This window comes from Choristoneura fumiferana, chromosome 10 (assembly GCF_025370935.1).
Source record: "Choristoneura fumiferana chromosome 10, NRCan_CFum_1, whole genome shotgun sequence".
Taxonomy (NCBI): domain Eukaryota; kingdom Metazoa; phylum Arthropoda; class Insecta; order Lepidoptera; family Tortricidae; genus Choristoneura; species Choristoneura fumiferana.
Window position 1 is genome coordinate 18,551,179 of NC_133481.1, and position 19,849 is coordinate 18,571,027.

General features: G+C 36.5%; 1 protein-coding gene across 3 annotated transcripts in view; it reads left to right on the top strand.

Annotated features, from left to right (window-relative positions):
• The first annotated feature begins 4,905 nt into the window (after positions 1-4,905).
• Positions 4,906-19,849, top strand: part of CDase (neutral ceramidase) — a 37,934-nt gene continuing 22,990 nt past the window's right edge. Inside the window, exons 1-2 of one of the 3 annotated variants that reach the window (XM_074093776.1) lie at positions 4,906-5,312; positions 18,055-18,160. In XM_074093776.1, coding sequence (XP_073949877.1) covers positions 18,056-18,160 — 105 coding nt within the window. In that variant the 5' untranslated portion in view covers positions 4,906-5,312; position 18,055. Of the gene's footprint in view, positions 5,313-18,037; positions 18,161-19,849 lie in introns of those variants that run through there. The other 2 variants (XM_074093775.1, XM_074093773.1) reach the window with 2 other exon arrangements.

The window sequence follows — 19,849 nt, forward strand, 5'->3', positions numbered from 1 at the left end:
AATATCTCTATACCAAATTTCATCAAAATCGGTTAAGTGGTTCCGACGTGAAAGCGTAACAGACGGATAGACAGACAGTACTTTCGCATTTATAATATTAATATTATATACGTATAGGGATTTGCACGATAATAGATAATAGAGTCAACCGCGTGATTTTATTATTTATTACTGATTCGTTTATTGGACAATTCATAATAGTTATTTATGTGGCTGGTGCATAATGAGAGGCATTAAAGTACGAGTGTGGTTTTATGAAACGAGCCGAAGGCGAGTTTCATAATAAGATCACACGAGTGTTTTAATGCCTAATTTAATTATGTATAGCCGCATACATAACTTTATCTACATGCATATCATAAGTTTTCTATAATATGTTCAGATATGGCCTGTATTTTGACTTTGACTTTGACTTTGACTTGACTTTGACTTTGACTTTGAATAATAATTATTATCTACATGCATGTCATAAGTTATCTACAATATGTACAGATATGCATTGTTAAAAAAAGTATTACCGATACTTTAATGTAAACATTAAGATGCACTGTACTTTAATGTGAACATAAAGATGCACCCGCAGATACCAGGTTTCTTAATAAAGGCCATTTGATAGTCGTTTCTGAACATATAATAGGGAAGTTATGATATGCATGTAGATAAAAAATAATTTTAACCTTTTACCCATTTTTACCCCACTGCTTGAAGGAGGGCTATTTAAAACAAATAAACCAGCCTCAATACACCTTTGATCGTTAAAGGTCAAAGTTTCACAGTTGAATTCTTTTGCGGCTAGCAGATGCATCCGGATTCTAAAAAGAGGGTTGTGGCCATCTGCAGGCGCATCTGTCCGGGCCTGCCGGCCGACGTTCGAAATTCGAACTTTGTATCGTGCCATCTCGCTCACGCTAATAGCTTTTAATAGGAGACTAAGAGGGACGGTACGATATGAAATTGCGAATTTCAGAGTAGCCCCCCCTGTTGCTAAGCAACTGGCGCGAACGAACATTAGGTACGCAGTTTTGTAAGAATTCCAATTTTCAATGCGAATCGAAATCGATCAGATTCCCGCATTACATTCTAGAAGTTAAACTTTTGACGATTTTCATTCACAAAATTACTAGCATACATACGTACATACACCAAGGACTTAATAACGTTTGTTATAAGTACTGTTAAAATAACCTTGGTGTTTTGACAACATTGTGATGCAGTTAAAACGTCAATCTGGAACATTAAGGGGCTGTTTCACCATCCATTGATTAGTATTAACTGACGGTTAAATGTAATGCCGTCTCCGTCTATTCGAACAAAACAAATTAGAGACGGCAACCTTTAACCGTCAGTTAACACTAATCAATGGATGGTGAAACAGCCTCTTAATGTTTCTTTTTTGTTTTATACGGATTAATATTTTTATACTTAGGTATGAGTAAATATATTCCTCTAAGCTAATAAGCCTAAAGCTACACCTACGCGACAGCTAGCTAAGCTGGGTCAGCTAGAGCTTGTGTAATTGGGTCAATCAACTTTTTCTTGCTTTTTATTCTGCCCTGTTGTCCAAGAGACAACAGTGACAGAGTTTCTAAAAACTTATAGAAACTCGTGATTTTAAACAGTTGTCTAAGGGAAGTAACCATGGCAACGAAGTACAAGAAAAAGTTGATTCACCCAATGAGGGCTATCGCGTATGAATTCGCCACTAGAGGCGCTAGTGTAGCGTGAGGTCTCCGAAATGTCAAATCTCACAGTTTTTGGGTGAGCTACGCGGGTTTATTTATAATTAGAATAATTTTGTGAATATTTTACAATATCTGTAATTAATTATGGCAAATATGCGTTCCGGGGCAATGAATGTCTGTGTTTTGAGACAGTTTTGTCTTTCGGAAACCTTTGTCCTCCCTTTTTCCCGAACCAAACGGGGAGATGCAACACTGTGGCATGCTTGATATTTTTATGGTACGGTTTTAAGGTGTATTAAATATGATTTTAATCTAAACTTTGTTTTCACGCCCGTAATAACAGACTTTGAACGCCATACTTAAAAACCTCACGCAACAGTGCGCCATCTAGTGAGACAAAAAACGATAGCCCTCATTACAAACTGCTTTAGATATTATTTACCTACCTACATGAGCGGCAAAAAATCTGGCCCTCAAAATGTTGCAGTAACAGGTAATTTTGTATGTAGTCGGCCAAATTTGGAGCCGCTGAGTGGCTGAGTATAGGTATTATACAAATAAAAACTTTAACAAAAAAAATTAAACCGCCGAAAAAACTGAGAAGCGAAAAATAATAAACCTCTTTTTATTTAAGCTTATGATTATAGGTATTGTTTGAAGTCGGTGCCTCAGCACGAGCCAGGAGGAGTGATAGAAGCCTATCAGGTAGACTAGTTCCACTCCTATAAATTTTTCTTTTTTCAGTTTTTTCAGCGGTTTAATGTTTTGAACATGAAACTACCGTGAGACTCACTCATATTAAATATAATGACCCGGATAACTCACGTCTTAAATCGAGTTTAGCTCGACATGTTTCGGGCTAATCCGTAGCCCTCCGAAGCCCGAAGACGATTTAATACGGTTTAATGTTTTTGTTAAAAAAAAAAATATTTTTTCCACCCTTAGGGTAGTTTTTTTTTCAAATTAATATGGAATCAACTTCGAGGTATAACCTATTCAAAAATAAAAACAAAATCGGACTACTCTGTAAAAACATATGCGTGTTCATGTGGTGGTCATACAACATTACAATCAGTGAGTGAACAATCAATCATCCCCTGTTTTCCTACCTTTACGGTTGGAATTTTTTCCAAATTTACATGGGACCAACTTCGGAGTATACCCTTTCCAATAAAAAAATAATTATCAAAATCGGAGTATTCTGTAAAAAGAGGCGTGGTATAAAAAATATATACGCGTCGACTTGAGAACGTCCTCCGTTTTTTTTTTTCGGTTAACAAGTCACAGACTTGTTAAATAGCTAAATGTATGTTATTTCTGTGTCTGGAAAATGCAATGTCTTATGTCGTAGTGTCAAATAAAGAAACAAACGATCGTTAATTTAAATTTAATGTTTTGTTAAGTTAACGTTTGTTTGTCTTAGTTAAGCTTAACGACTTCATAAAATATTATAAACCTGATGGAGCAAAGCGTTAGTTTTATGAGTACCTAATATGGCAAACTTTAATGAGAAACGTGAAAGAGAAACTATTGGCCAGATTATTTCACGGGTTACCCCGTTTTTCGCGCCCCAAATATTTGGGAACCAGTAAAAAAAAACAGTAAAATTAAATACAAAGCTCTCGTATTTTTACATATATTCCGCCAGCTGAACTCTGTCGCGACTGTAAGATCATGATTTCGATTTGTATAAAAAAAATGATTGTTTAATTTTTTTAAAGTAAATACTCGTATTCGCTGCACAAAATTACTATATGTTAATAGCTGTCTTCTTTAATCTGTCATCTCCCAGGATAACAGGATCAAAGGAATTTGGGCACAAATTTGTGCCTCTGGGAGAGGACAGGTACCTAAAAATGTATAGATAAATAATGCCATTTCTACCTACTGTCTCCCGTAAAAAATCAAAAACACGTATTTTAATGCTTCTAATTCTAACCCTTAAATCAAGAACTGGCAGGACTAGATAGGTGCTGCAACTGTTAAGTGAGTGTTATCCTTTTTCGCAAAAAACATCGACATATAGGTATATGACATGTAAATGTAAATGTAATACAAGGTGAAATTTTAAACGTGATACAAAATCAGTATAATTCTAGCATAGTTTATGCTGGCTGGTTATAATGCATGAACTCAATTGTTTTGATTAGTCTTATTGTATTCTTATAAAATTTCAAAGGTTTACACAGGGAATTTGAGATTTAGGGGCTGTTTCACCATCCATTGATTAGTGTTAACTGGCGGTTAGGTGTGATGCCGTCTCTATTTGTTTTGTTCGAATAGACGGAGACGGCATCACATTTAACCGTCATTTAACACTAATCAATGGATGGTGAAACAGCCCCTAAATTTTATCGAGTTCATGCATTAATTACACAACGTGTTATTTTTGATTTCCGTTAACTTTAAGGGAACATTCAACCGGTCAAATGTTCAGTTAAGTTTTTTTTAAATAAAATTTTACATTATATTTTACATTTAAGTAGGCAGAGCAGGCCACACTGCTTATATACGGGTCCCGCATGCACACAGAAGAAATATACATTGGAAAGGTTCCATAGAGAAAATTTTATTGAAAAATTTGTACTCTCAAATACTTAGGTTTTATTGCTTTTTTTTGACGCTGCTCTGTTGATCGGACTTGAACTTGAAAATAACGATGATCTTCAAACGGCTGAAAAGGGGCCTGAGATTGCTTTGATGATAATTTATGATAAATTACTTAAATTGAACTCGTAGGATAGAAAGGTGCTGCTGGTCACAGGCACAATCACAGGTCTCCTCATAGAATAAGTAGGCTTGGATCGTATGTCGCACGTGAGCCCAGTGTGTGAGAACTTCATACATACTACACACCTTCATACACATAATTGCTTCGCTGCTGGTTTGTGTAGGTTTCTTCTTGTTCACAATATTTTCCTTCATCGTGGTAAATTTCGAAAAATTCAGATTGAGCCCGGATTTGAACCCGACCCTCTGTGTAAGACAGCATGTCAAACCACTAGGCCACCACCGCTTTTTTATCAGCTTACTGTATCAGTACGCAAAGGACTCAAGAACGCCTAGCGTTTTCTTTGTGATAAACATTCTTAGGTAGGTATCGCCTACTAGTTCAAGAGTCAGTTGTTTCTGTACGAAGTCTTTGTGTTTCCAATAACTAATCCTATTTGGTAGCAACGTTGGAGCAAATGATTGCAGCCAACATCGCCTCCAATTCGTTCGATCCAGTACTGTTTAGTTAGTCACACACAACGCGCGACTACGCACGCCTTACCAAGCGAATGCTAGCGTAAACCGTAATTGAAAACAAGGTCGACCTTCCTCGAAAGGGTTAACTTGGAACGCATAATTTTAATTTTAATTAGAATGCATCCCTAATTTTTTCCACGGAATATTCCCGCGCCCAGTGAATTTGGCGGTAAAAATGTGACATTTATATGTGCGTTTAGTTTTCTATTGTTGACTGATTGGTTTGTGTGATAAAATAAACAACTGTTTGTTTTTGTTGTTGATTTTGTATTTCGTTGTGTGGTTAGATTTTTCTACAGGAAAGTAATACTTTAAATTGTGGGAACTTGATAAAATGAATATTAGGTGAGTTTAATACGAAATATGTTTAGTTTTAAACAGGTAAGGATTTTAGTTGATAAATTAATTTTGATTTAATTTAGAATCAAAGTGGTATATATATGCCTAATGCCTATTTATAAAAAAAATCGTATGTGGGTAGTTTTAGGCTCAAGACATGACCTTTAAAAAATAAGTAAGTACCTATTAGTTTTTTTTAAATTTAAAGTATCATAAATCATATAATAAAACAAAATTAAACCAAACAATAAAACAAAATAAAAACTAAACTAAACACTGTCATTAAATTAACAAAATACTTATATACTTACAGTCAAAAAGAATTAAAAAATAATAAACTAAACTAAAAATCCCTTCCCTGCATCGTGCCCGGTTCAAAAGTCCCCATTATCCCGGCAGCATTGCCCCTCTGTACAGCAATGGACACCTGTTGAACCAGCCACGATCCAGACCGGGGATCGCGCCCCCTATCCCTGAGACGAGGACCCAAGTCCCTAAACAAATCAAGGGCCTCCGAACCCCAGGGCCCCGCTGTCTCCACCGCAACCGGCACAAAATCGTACACTGGCTAATCATATAATATAACGCTAATGTGGTTTAATTTAATAAAGTATAGTATTGCATATATGTACCTATTTAAAGTATTGTAGCCTGAAGTTAGCAAATGGCTTATAAGATCTTGGAGTACCATATCCTCTCCAAAATTTTTGATTTTGTCATCTGCAAAATAACAAACGAAGGCAGTCAAACAAAGCAAAAATAGGTTTGTACAAAGACCTTGTTCCGAAGCAGTAACTCCTATTCCCTCGTACGCAATACTTGGGAAGTTAAGAAACAAACGAGTGTTATAATTTGATAAATATTTTTTTAGTTGGCCATGCGAATATAAAACTTAACCTTGGAGTCCATATAAACATGAACAATTCGGAACTCGGTGCACTTGAGTTTTTTAGACGGTCAACAACATTTTTATTTGCCATGTCGCTGACCTTTCATCACGTAGGTAAAGCCCAAAAAACTGTCGTGTGTCGTAATGACGACAAATAAATATGAATAAAATAAAATACTTAACTTCGTAGGTACATACCAACGATTAACGACTGCTTAGGATTTTTGAAAGAAAAAAAAGAAAAGTTAAGAAGTTTAAATTTTTTTGCCCTATTCTAAAGTAAGGTGCTAGTGGACTAATTCTTAAGCGTCTTAGATTTGTGCATTTGCCAAGTAACTTCAGACAATAGAAGGAAAAAACAACATTTGGTAAACACAATCAAATTGAAGGAGAACAAACTTGTGAATTCGAACTAATTAGTGTTTGATCAAGCCAAACGTGATAAGACGTGCTGAAAACAATTGATTCACGGACATAAAAAACGGAAAAGAGCTTAAACGACGGTGGTAAAAAATGGGAACTAAAGTTTTTTCTTCGTAATTCGCTGCCTTTAGTAGGTATTCTTAAATATCATCTAACCTTATCATCTGAGTGACCAAGTTAAAAACTACACGTAGACCTCAACCTACCTACTCCTATTTGTGATCAAAAGGCATAAATAATGTACTATATAGTAGTTTGCGTCTAAGTATCGGGAGCTCATAAGTACTTAAAAAGATAATCGCAGCCTGCATTCCGTAGAAAATATGTCTAAAACCAGCTTTTCCTGGCGTTTTGCATGCTTAAACCATTAATTAGGAGTAGCAGTTGAAAAAATGCGACTTCGCAAAAATTTAATCGTGGATTTCATTAACGTTGGATAAAAAATACCTATACCGTACTTCGTGTTCCTCTTAGCGCTTAAAATTTTGAGATTTTAGCCCAATCGTGTGGGATTACATTCCGGGTTACATTCCAGGTATCTAGCATATCAGCATTCAAATTTGTCCAGCCTACTTAGAGTGAAAGAGTACAAACACACACCCACTCACAAACTTTCGCATTTACTTAATTATAATTATGTAAGAACATATTCTTAGGATTATATTCAGTTTAACAAAAACAGTCCCTTAGTGCTTTTGACAACAGTGTATGACTGTATGTACAATGTATGTACAATCTAGCCTGCCTATCTGATAAACGTTGCTGAAGCAACTACAGACAAAGAAAAAGAGGGCACGATCAATAAGTGCCATGATTTTGATAACAAATCACCTGATAAAACAAAATTTCGCGCTACTTTTATCCAACTGCAGCGAACTGAGCGCAGGTAGGTACAATATCAGAGATAAACAATTCAGTCGATATAAAAATATTATGAAATTTCATATTTGACATCACACAAAATAAATTACATTACATTTAACATTACATTTTTTAAATTCCTTCACAATATAAAAACAATGATCATAATAGCATTTGGTCAACGTATATAGGCCGAAACGAGACGATAGGTGAAATACAAAATATTTGTCAATTTAAGAATAATGAGCGATCGTATGAGAGATTTATGTAGCATAAATATATAAAAATTACAAAAGTTAAAGTACAATCGTGAATGTTGTCGTCTGGTAACTCGGTCAAAGTCATACTTGCATCACAGCGTTTCGAGAAAATGATGGTTCGTATATTCGACTTTAATCTACATAGACGAAATAATTACATTTCGTTACAAACTCATATAGCAGCAGATCAAAGGTTTGATAATTGACTTAAAGATTAATTGGTCTTCATAAAGAACATACATAACATATAATCACGCCTCTTTCCCGTAATGTTAGGCAGAGACCACTTCTTTCCACTTGCTACGATCCTTGTCTTGTGTCTTGTCTTGTTGTTGTGTGTTGTTCTTCATAAAGAACTTATTACATAATAATATGCAAGAGCAAGAGGTAGACAAGGGACGGTGGTCATGCTGGAATTGCCAGTTGCTTCCATTCTCGATGTCGATATCTGGTAAAGTGACCAGCGGAAGGATACTAATTTCGTGATTTTTTGGAGCATAGTGCGAGTACAAACAAGCATGCTCCTGATGTTTAAAGCCGAGTTTAGACTTGCAAGAAAAATCGTGCAAGTTGCATTACATTGCGAGGCCGTAAAGCCAGCGAGTTTGTAGTGGTCAATAGTGCGCCGCAATGTAATGCAACTTGCACAATTTTTCTTGCAAGTCTAAACTCGGCTTAGCAATCTCCAGCGCCCAAGTACACTTTTTTGAGTTGCTTTCTATTTAAATAACTACAGATAGGCTCTTTTCAAATAACAACACAAAGGAAGGAAGCTTCAGCCAAAGGAAGTTCATTCTTAATATTCGACATTATACAAGCGCAGGATCTATCCCAATTCTATGACCCTTGCTTTGACCCTGAGTATTGGTTTGCCAGTGACATAGTTCTTACGTGTTGTGTTACGTTACGTGTTACGCCTATTGTAAATTATATTCTTCTTCGTCATAAAGATCATACTCATTTATAATTTCAACGCAACTGAATTAAGAAATAGGAGCATCATCGTTTGTATCTTCTTCCAGAATCGAGCTCCTCTTTCTCTGTTTTGTGGTTTGATAGATTTTACAAAGTTGTGGCAGCGACTACTAGGGAAATGATCCTTTTTGAAGCACAATCTCTGCAGTTAATATTTTTTGATGGATCCCTATTACACAGGAAACCGGGAATCTGTTTTTTTAGCTTTTAACTCGCGTCACACATATTTCTATTCCTCACATCACCAAAATTGGGTTACTGATAATTTCTGAGGTTTAGTTACTTTTAATCACGGGTTAAATTGTCACCATAACAATCTACTTAAGAGGATAAAAGTCATGATCAGCGGGACAGGGCTACTTTGGAAAGGTTAAGTGGCTCACTTTCCTGAAACTGATGTAGATAAACACTGTGGTCATCTGAGCGCCTTGTAAGACTTGAAATGTTGGTATTTGTTTTGTGGTATAAGAAAGTATACATTGTATTATGATGAAGAAATATTTTCCGCGGTCCCATATTGTTGCACGGTTGATAATTACTTAACTCTATTGTTATTAACAATCAGGGTCGTCTCAAGCCATGTGGGGGCCTTGTGCATACAAAAACATGAGGCTTTTTGGAAATTTACATACACACATGTGGCGATCGTAGGCGAACTCTAATGTTGGCACGGCTCATCCCTAGCCGGAAGCCGCACCGCACTACGCGCGGGCGGCCGCCATGATGTTTTCCGATTTGACATCTCTCGCTCGCCGGCTCGCAAGCTGAGAACACTAACACTTTCCGAAACTAAAGACTTGTACTTAATCAGTAGTTAAAGGATCTCAGAAATACAATTTACCTAAGGTGATAAATGTAGTTTTAATATATGTGCTACGAAACCACCTTGGCCGTCAAAACCACACACATGTTATTAATTAAATAACTATGGTCACAGCTATGGTTAAGTTAATGGCTTCTTTCGGTGTTTTATTTTGAGCAAAATTTGAAAAAGAAATAATGATTGATATACATCAAAGTATTTTTTTTTTTGGTTAAATCACTTATTAAATACGCTCATTTTTTTATTCTCCTTAGCTGTGTAAATAAGCGCTCTCTACCACAACCGGTAATCATTATAGGAATATTGTTACTTTATTATGGTTTATGTAAGGTAGATTTGATATACCTACTTAAATCTGTTGATTCATGTACAGTCAAGGAAACTGATTTGAAAAAAAAAAGAGAGATTTACTTTGGCTCCATAAGTACCTACCACCACCAGTAATAAGACTAAAACGTACCAGGTATTTGCGTACCTTTTCATGATCAATTTCACTATGATTTATTTGGCAGCTGTATGGAATGTCAACATGATATTAATTAGTAGTTAGTACAAAGGTTCTACCCTGATACACGATTCAGTTTCTTTGATTGTACGTAATTCAACTTGGCTAAGCCAACTTTGGCCAACTGAAGTTTCTCATATCATTCGGGGATTCTTGGTTCCGCAAACCGTATAAGTACCTGGACTGTTCATAATGCAAGCTCATGAAGCTCGACTTTGGAAATGATGTGATTCGTATAGTAGATTTGTAAATTAAGTGGTCGTTAGATGGTGTTGTAGTCTCATCAGTTATTATTGACTCTAAAAACTTTTTGTCTTACTAAAATAGAAAAAAAGTTGAATATATTTGCCTTTCGGGGGACTGAGCTGTTCGGCCCAGGCACGGAAACCGTATGCCCATATGGTAAAAACGGTACCTATATGGTATTGTTAATTATAATTTATTTAAGAATCCTCGACAGCGAAGCCGCAAAATTTCATTGGAACCTTCAAACAGTTATTTACATACTAAATTTATGCTTAGATTATTTAAGTCAAGGGTATACTTAATGCCGGTTAGCCAATACCCACAACTTTAGCTGGGAGGGACCAAATCGGCGTATTTTAGGTACCAATAAAACCTAGTGTAAAAGTTAGCTTAATTAAATTTAGTGTATTTCATTATGATTTTAGCCTGTGAATTTGGACTCTCTGGTGTTATCTGGGCCGAAGCTATGGTGGTCTGAGTATGGGACGAAACGGTTCGAGAAAAGGGTAGTACTCGTAGTGGCGTTTTGGCTAGGACACTACCCCCAGAATTCCCCAGAATTCGGATATTTCGCACGGGCGGGTGATGAGATGAATGAATTTTATTGTATATCGTCTAGTCTAGAGTCTAGACCGATGCGAGAGTTGCGAAGGTTGGTGCAGAACCGCTTTGACGTCGTATCTGTATCTTGTCAGCAAGTGTCTTGATCCATGTCGCTCCCACATCGGTCTACTCAGCTACGAAAGACGTTGTGCTCTCTGAACAGGCCACACGCATCTATAGGCCTAAATGTAGTTATATGTGAAATCCACCGGTTCGGGTCGTGAAAATCGCCGTTTTGTGTAATATACCTGCATCGCATTGCAGTGTGATGAAAGTGCAACCGTTGAGAAACGCCAATGCACTTGCTGAGTCGGTTCTAACGATCGCTTTCGTTTTATGCAGCGAGAGTTAGTAAGTATAAGCCGCAATTATTTTCAGAGCGTGGTTTTAAAACAATCAAAAACTTTCATTCTTATTTATGGAATTGTAATGATTGGTTATGTTATCTCGCGGATATTATGCGTTCCGGAATAAAATGTATGATAAGTTTGACTCAAGGTACTTATGGACACATCGTTTTTTATTTTTTATTTCCGTTAACTTTGACTTTTGACGTAATTACTGGAAATGCAAGGGATAAACCTTTGACAGGCAGTGGGACATTACAAGCTAAAAAAAAACTGACTGACTTTTTTTAATATTTTCTTCTGCTAACTTCTCAAAGGTAAAATAATAAATAACACACAGACAGAGACATAAAAAAACTAACTTTTTAACCTTATTTTGCTAAATGTGCGTCAAATGAATGTTCACTAAAAGTTAACAGAAATCAAAATTACCACGTTGTATAAAGGGTATCTGCTGTGCACGTTTAAAATGTTATTACAGACGAGTAAATCCGTGCGGCGCCTCTTTATGTATGAGTGAAAAATAAACTATAAAACCTACCCCAACCAATCATCCTTAATTTAACCAGTTTCCCAAAGTTTATTTATTTGTTGTCTCTTGGCCGGTGGCCGTGATCGTTTAAATATTTTTTATACTGACCGATCACAAGTTTAGTCACACTCTTAGTTGAGAGAAAATAAGACATTTTGATGTCCTCATAATGGAGCGAGCGTTTGCATTGACATAAAGGAACATCTCTTTGATCATGAATGAGTTTGATTGATTGTAAACACTGAGACCAAACTGAGACAATAATGAGACAATGCAACCCGGTATTTTTATTTTGCGGCCCGGTAAAATATCTTCTTTATAAGCATCCATACTAATATTATAAATGCGAAAGTGTGTTTGTCCGTCTTTCACTTCGAAACGGAGCAACGTATTTTTTTGCAGAGATAGTTTATGGGTCAGAGAGTGACATAGGCTACGAATAATAATTATTCATAGGACATAGGCTACTTTTTATTTTTATCCCGGAAAAATACACAGTTTCCAAGGGAATAGCTCGCGATAACCGAATTCGACGCGGACGAAGTCGCGGGCAAAAGCTAGTAGTGTATATATAATAAAATCACTTCCTGCCGTCTGTACGATAGATCTTTAAAAAGCGACGGATATAAATGTGGTGTTCACCATCAGTTACATAATTTTTCACGGAAGGTTTATTAAGTAGGTAAAGTAGGAGCTAAAAAATGTACGTTGATGACTTTATATTGTGTTGTGTAGGTAATATTGATTAGAAAACCTTTTTTTTTAAAACTGTGTCCGAACCAGTATTCAATGTTGTTTGAGAAAAGAAAACAAGAAGTTCGTCATGCGTGACGCTCCAGGTCGCTTTCAAGTTCAAGGCCTGTTTCCTCTTTGTTATGTTTCTCTGTGGCCCAAATACCATGATGTGTTTATTATACACCGAACAGAAAAACGAGCGTTTAAAAAAAAGGATCCAGTAGTTTTTTGGGAAATTTGAGAAAAAATGGTTTTTCCAACTCAGAATTAAGAGCACAATCGATTCCGATTGTTTTAAAAAAGTCCCTATTTTTACATACAAAATTTTATAAGTCAGTTTTGTCACGCCCCATATTAAGTGTATGAAAAAAACGTCACAAGTGTATTTTTTAAACTACTTATCGGAATCGATTGTGCTCTTCATTCTGAGTAGGAAAAATATTTTTTTCACCTCATGCTCTTAAAATGTTACTTTAGTCTGCATATCAGGACTAAAGCTCTTTTTTATTCTCTAGGAGGGATTCGTTTTTTTTAATTTACGTTGGAAACTCCTAAACAGCCAACACGTTGTTTTTGAATGGAAGATTTTTAGACGTGGAAATAACCTCAAAATGACAAATGTGCAAAAATATAAAAAAAACACGATTTAATTTCGTAAAACACAATTAATGATTAGATTACGAATATGAATCTATTCATTCTAATATATTAAAGTTTAATTCATCTCGCTCTGCTAGGGTGGCTAAGCATCTCCAACCATTCCGTTACATACATAAAACTATATATTTCTTTATTTTTTTTTATCCATTGTTCTTATGTTTGTCACGAATAAATGTTTTTCTTTCTTTCTTTCTTTCATCTCGTGTCATTATGGCTTGTTTTAGTCCCTCGTTGAACAATCTACTATTTTTTCCAAAATTTTAAAAAGAAGAAAGGGTACACTTTAAAAAAAAAAATCGGACAAGTGCGAGTCGCAATCGAGTGGAGGTGTCCATCTCCGTACGATATATTAAATATTATATTTAAAAAACTATGTTTTTTCTATGTTTAGTGTAGGGGTAGGTAGGTACACTGAGTCATTTTGCTTAGAAAAGGCAAAAGGCGGGCTCTGCTAGCACCCTCGGTGCGCGAGGCCGACTTGCACGTGGCCGTTTTTTTCACTTGCATTTGCACATGTTATCTTTTGTTATTAAAGTAATGAGTTATTTAGGTAGTGGGTGGAGAAACTGCATGAACACGCATATCTTGCATTACCTATCATAAAAGTCTCGGGTGAGCAAAGAAATTCTTTTAGTTCATTGATATGGACCTCCGCAAAGTAACGCCTGATTCAAAAAACTATAGTTATTTCTTATACAAAAGGACATTAAATTGATACATCATCATCATCATCGTCAGCCGAAGACGTCCACTGCTGGACAAAGGCCTCCCCCTTAGAACGCCACAATGAACGACAACTCGCCACTTGCATCCACCGGTTTCCCGCTACTCTCACGATGTCGTCAGTCCAAGGCCTGCCAACGCTTCGTCTTCCGGGTTAAATTGATACACTAGAGGCAAATAATGTATGTACGATAGTTCATAATGATTCCATCGGGAAAAGTCGGATTTGAATTGGAATACGACCGCACTGTATGAAATGAGTGACATTTTCATATCCATAAAGAGCGTTTATACCTGCTGAGCTGGCAACGTTGCATTTTTGTTAGGTATTCCATAAAAATTGAATGAAAATTAAAAATGTGGTCTGGTAGAACTCTTCTTAATATATAAGTTAATGTGTTTACTCCAATAATTATCCGTTTAGACTTTTCTAGGTATTCTTTAAAAACGACTTTTACGATTTTTAAAGAAAATAAAAGTCTATCACGAATAATTATTTTAGACACATTAACTAATATATTAAGAAGAGTTCTACAGACCACATTTTTAATTTTCAATAAAGTTTTATGGAATAATTGAGAAAAACTAACAAAAATGCAGCTCAGCAGGTATAAACGCTCTTAATACGAAAATGTATGAAAAATTTACTGCTATAAGCAATGGGTGCTGGAGCTAATTCAAAACAGTACGATAAATACGATTTTTTCCGATAAAATACTATGGAATACTATTAATACACTACATCTGTATTTATATTATTGACCCAGTCCAATTGACCCCATTGCGGCCCATCGGAGCCAATGACCGCCGTTGCTACAACGTTCACGCTACTCAGAAGGTTATACAGGGTAAATTCAGATTGTCCTTGAGATATCACTAATGTTATACTTAAAAGCGAATGCTTTTTAGTATGTGTGTGTGTGTGTACGCTTGTTACCTACTACTTCACACTGCAGCTGGAGAGATTTGGAAGTTAGTACGAAGATACTGGACGTCTGGAATAACTTTCTAGGCCACTTTTTATGCCGATACATATTCACACGGAAATTTTATAAAATCCCTAAATTTAAAATAAATTGCTGGATAAATATTATAATATTTAATTGTTTACGCGTGTGAAACTGCCGGTAAAGTCTATTAGGTAGGTATAGGTAACAATATTTACCTTATTATTATTGTATTCTAGTTTGGCCTAGACTCTATCTAGGTCACTGCAAGCAAAAGCTGGTTCCGCCCATTCGGCATAGACACTCGGGTACAGTACGTGACAATCGGGTAAATCATGGCTAGGCAACAAATCTAGGATAGGTAAGTATATAAGTAGTTATTAGAGCAATAGATCATGTTTCCGTGATCTGCTGACTGCTTGCTTAAAGTTTTAGTTGCATATATGCCGACAGAATTTTTCTATGAACTTCCTATTGTAAGAGAGGTTTGGCCATACATACGATCCGAATCCGTAAAAATATTAACAGGTGTAGTTGCTAAATAAGTCACTAAATCTGGTTACCGTCGTTCGAGTTCACCATACAAATAGTTCTACGTCTATACTCGGGACCGTATTTTCAGAGATTCCGATCGGACTAAGAGTCAATCAGAGATTGATAGAAATCATAGAAATCAGTGATAGAAATCACGAAGATTTTTTTAATCAGTGGGGTAGTTCCAGTGTTATTTTTACTATAGTAAAGAAGTAAATCCATTAAACACATGAAAAATAAATAACTAGCCAGGTGAATGAGAATTATCTTTGCCCTTATGGTGAGAATAGAATAGAACATTCTAGAACTCATTGGATTTCACCTTTACGACTCACCAGTCGATGACCGTGATCAGATATAACAATTAATAACGTAGTTTAGTAACTAATATAGTTAAAGACTTCTTTAAGTAGTAGTTAACGAGAGAGGACGTTATAACAAAATTACCAAACTTAAGTACTCATACTAAATAGTAACTAGTAGTATATCTACTTACGACGAGCTTGTATAGCCCTGACTCATATTATTATTATCCATTTTTTCCTATTCAATTAAAAATAGCCAAGCGAATTAGCTCGTTAAAGCGGGAGTGGCAATGGGCAGGTCATGCACCTTGAACAGATTCAGTCGTTATAGCCGAAGTGTTCTCAAATGCAGACCGCGGAACAGATAATGGCAAAGTTCTTGAGTGGAGAACATGGATCGGCAAGCGCAGCGTAGTACGTCCACCAACGAGTATGGACGGATGACCTGGTTAAAGCCGCAGGTTCCAACGGAAGCAACTGGAGGTATATAGTAAGCCTATGTCTAACAGTGGACGTCCTACGGCTGATATCATGATGATGAATTAGTAAGTAATTACTTATTTTAGGCCAGGAAACCCACCATAGGTACAATTTCAACTGGTGGTTAAAAAACAAAATCAAGAGAAAACCTAGTTAATCAACTGACCAGCAATGTAATTACCTGACAAGGTTTGCTTTCTAACTAAACCAACACTGAGCGGTTTTCAATTTTCTAACTGATATCTCTGGTGCTTTAGTGAGATTAACAAAAAATTAAACCTTGGGAAAAAAATTAGGTTAAATGCAAATGGTTTATTATTTTTTGCTTACTTACTTATCAGTTTTTTCGGCGGTTTAATTTTTTGTTAAAAAAGTTTATTTTATAACTTCAAGGTAGGTATACCTACCATATCCATAAAAAAAGAATTATCAAAATCGGACTCCTCTGTAAAAAGTTATGCGTGGTCATTTTTTACAATCAGTGAGTGAAAAATCAATCATCCCCTGTTTTCCTACCCTTAGCGTTGGATTTTAATTTCCAAATTTAAATGGAACCACCTTGGAGGTATACTCTTTCCAATAAATAAACAATAATCAAAATAGGACTACTCTGTAAGAAGTTATGCGTGGTCAAACATAAAAAAAAATATATACGCGTCAACTTGAGAACCTTCTCCGTTTTTTTTCGTCGGTTAACAAAGGTAAATGGCCGATTAAGGATGGTCTTATTGCTTCTTTCAGATACACCATACTCGTAAGGATCTATCGGCACATGGATTTTTTGTAAAAAACTGTTCGAAGATTTATAATAAATAAACCGACCAAGTATCAAAATTAACTCTCCTTTTATTTCTATACAAAAGCCTGTCATGATCCGATAGTATCGCCATCTCTTTTAAGCCGAGAAGTGCATGGTTGTAGTGGGCCTTGCAAAGGCATTAATACCCATACTTACAATGGAAAAGGTCAATAGCAAACTAGGTCGTAGCGCTTGCGTGATTGACGACAATATCCGTAACCAGAAGGGCAACGGCAGGAACAACGGAAAGATCGGCTTTTTCCGCCAGAACACGTGCTGCGGAAGGAATGGTCAATGTGAACGATACGCGCGAGTTGAATTCAGATGCCTTTGGCGCGTCATCTGACCTTAGCTTCGCCTTTTGTATGATAGTATCATCTTTATGGCAGCCCAAAAAATTGTGCGAGAATCTGTACAGTGCAATCAGAATGTCAATGTGCGTGCTGGCTGAAAATCAGCGCTGGGGTGTTTTTAACGCTTCAGCATTATGCTGAGCCAGTGTCCGATTCACAACCGCAATGACGTATACTTCCTTCGTGTTGTCTATTTGTACTTAATAATATTGTTGTGTCTTATGTTGTGAATAAATGTATTTTCTTTCTTTCTTTATAATGTCGCTCGGGACTCGTCGGTTTTCTACATTTTCCTGAAGATTCAAATGAGAAAGAAGAAGAAATATAAATCGTTTGTACCGAGTTCCGAACGACACCATTAGCAAACTAGTTAGTGTATTAAACAGTATAAAGTACTTATACACAGTATAACACATGTGTAACACGAGCAAATAATTAAAATATAGATCGTACTGGCCAAACTGAACAACATTATAAGTTCAGCGCTTTTAATAAAATAATTAGTTTTATTTTTTATTTTTATTACACCAAAGTTTATTCGGAGAAGTAATGTAAAGCAAAATATTTGATATTTTTTAGCGTGACAGGTGACGCCAGTTGGGTTCTAGGATGGCGTAGGTACATTGAATTTACGATTATTTTTTTTAAAAAAAAAAAAACAAAAGTTAACTTTTGATTTTAATTAAGTGGGACCATGATGATCCAATTACCGGTGACCGTTAGAGCCTCTGTTTTAAATATTATTCCCAGTTCTGGACTAAATCAGAATGTTTCTTCCTTCCAGGATGCTCCAACTGTTCCTCGTGTGCGCAGCGCTGGCGGCTGCGCGCGCGCTGCGCGTCGGCGTCGGCATCGCTGACGTCACCGGACCCCCCGCGGAGATCGCCTTCGTGAGTACAATGACTCGTTACCCTTTATAATACCGAATGCTGCACTTGGCAATAGGAAAATTTTGACACCAGAGGCCTACTATAAGCACTTGGAATCACAATAGTGTTCACCACTTCTTTCTATCACTCGGTGTAAGATGAGGGTAGAAAGAGATGGCGAATGCGATCGCAAGCGTTAGCGTTAGTCAATACGGGTTCCCTTTATCTTGCATAATATCGATTCTCCGAAATACACTTCGCATAACAGGCAGCCGAATGAAACTTTGGCATAATCATAACTTTGCATAATTATCAGTTCGAATAATAGTCATTTCTCAGAATATTCAATAGCAGAACACTCTTATTGCCGAATATACTCCTGCAGAATATTAAGTAGTAGAACATTAGTATGACCGATTTTATATGGCATAATGGCTTAGCAAAATACTAGTTTGGACTATTGTGTTTTCACGGAATTTTAAATAGCGCTGACTTTAACATGGCGTAATGTCATAGTTAAAGGAACTAACAGCTACCATAAGAATGGGTTAAGGTTAAAGTAAGGCCAGCAAAGTAAGCAGCAGGCAAAGCGCCAGAACAGAACAGCAGCTACATAGGGGGTTGGGTTAGGTTAGAACTGCGACCACAACAGCGCGCGAGCCTAGCGAGCGAAGCGAGCGTGCCGCGGTAGCGGCCGGCCAAGCGTCAGAATTTTACTGCTGCCTAAATAATAACCGTATTTTAATTGCAAGGAATGTTTAGTAAAATTTTATTCTGCTTTTTATTATCCTTATGCAAAATAATATTACTTATGAGATATATCTTTCTGCGTAGCAACTATTCGAATATATTATTCTCATCGATATTATGTGATGTTAATATTCTGTTTTACAAAAATATGAGAAATGATAGTATGAGAAAATATATATGCGAAAAACAATTCGGTGATATGATGATTCTGCTCAAGGTTGTTATGAGAATCGAAATTATGAGATTAAAAAAAAGTCCATTTCTTTTTTAATTGAAAATTTGGAACAAATATGGTTTTTCCTACTGAGAATCAAGAGCACAATCGGTTCCGATCGTTTAAAAATGTCCCCATTTTTTCATACAAAATTTTATGAGTCAGTTTTGTCACGCCCATACTGAGTTGAGGGAAAGAAATGTCGCAAAACTGTAATTATTTTGGGGACATTTTTTTAAACTATCGGAATCGATTGTGCTCTTGATTCTGAGTAGGAAAAACCATATTTTGCCAAAATAAAAAAAGAAAGGGTACACTTTTTCTTTAAACGCCCAATTCATTGTTTTTAAAAGTCGCTGACCATGAAGGACGTTCAGTTCGACGAGTACCATCTCTCCATCCATCCATCCATCTGTCGATCGGCCCCACCCCGTATAAAGTAGACACTTATTACTCATCATCATGATGATGGTGATGAGAGAGGATGACGGATGGCATAACCCACCATTTAAGTACGAACACACTCTAAAAACACAACACTTACAAAAGCACTGCTCACTTGCTGTGGCGGTCAAGGCCATAATGATGATTGCGCGAGCGCAACGACATGACCGTTTAATTCACGGTCTGTCATAAGATGATATAAGACTAACGTACGCATGCGGCTACCCGCGCCGTCTCTTTCTTAAGCGATACTTCGAAGAGGGACGGCGTGTGAGAACCGCGCGGTTAACCGCATAGCGCGT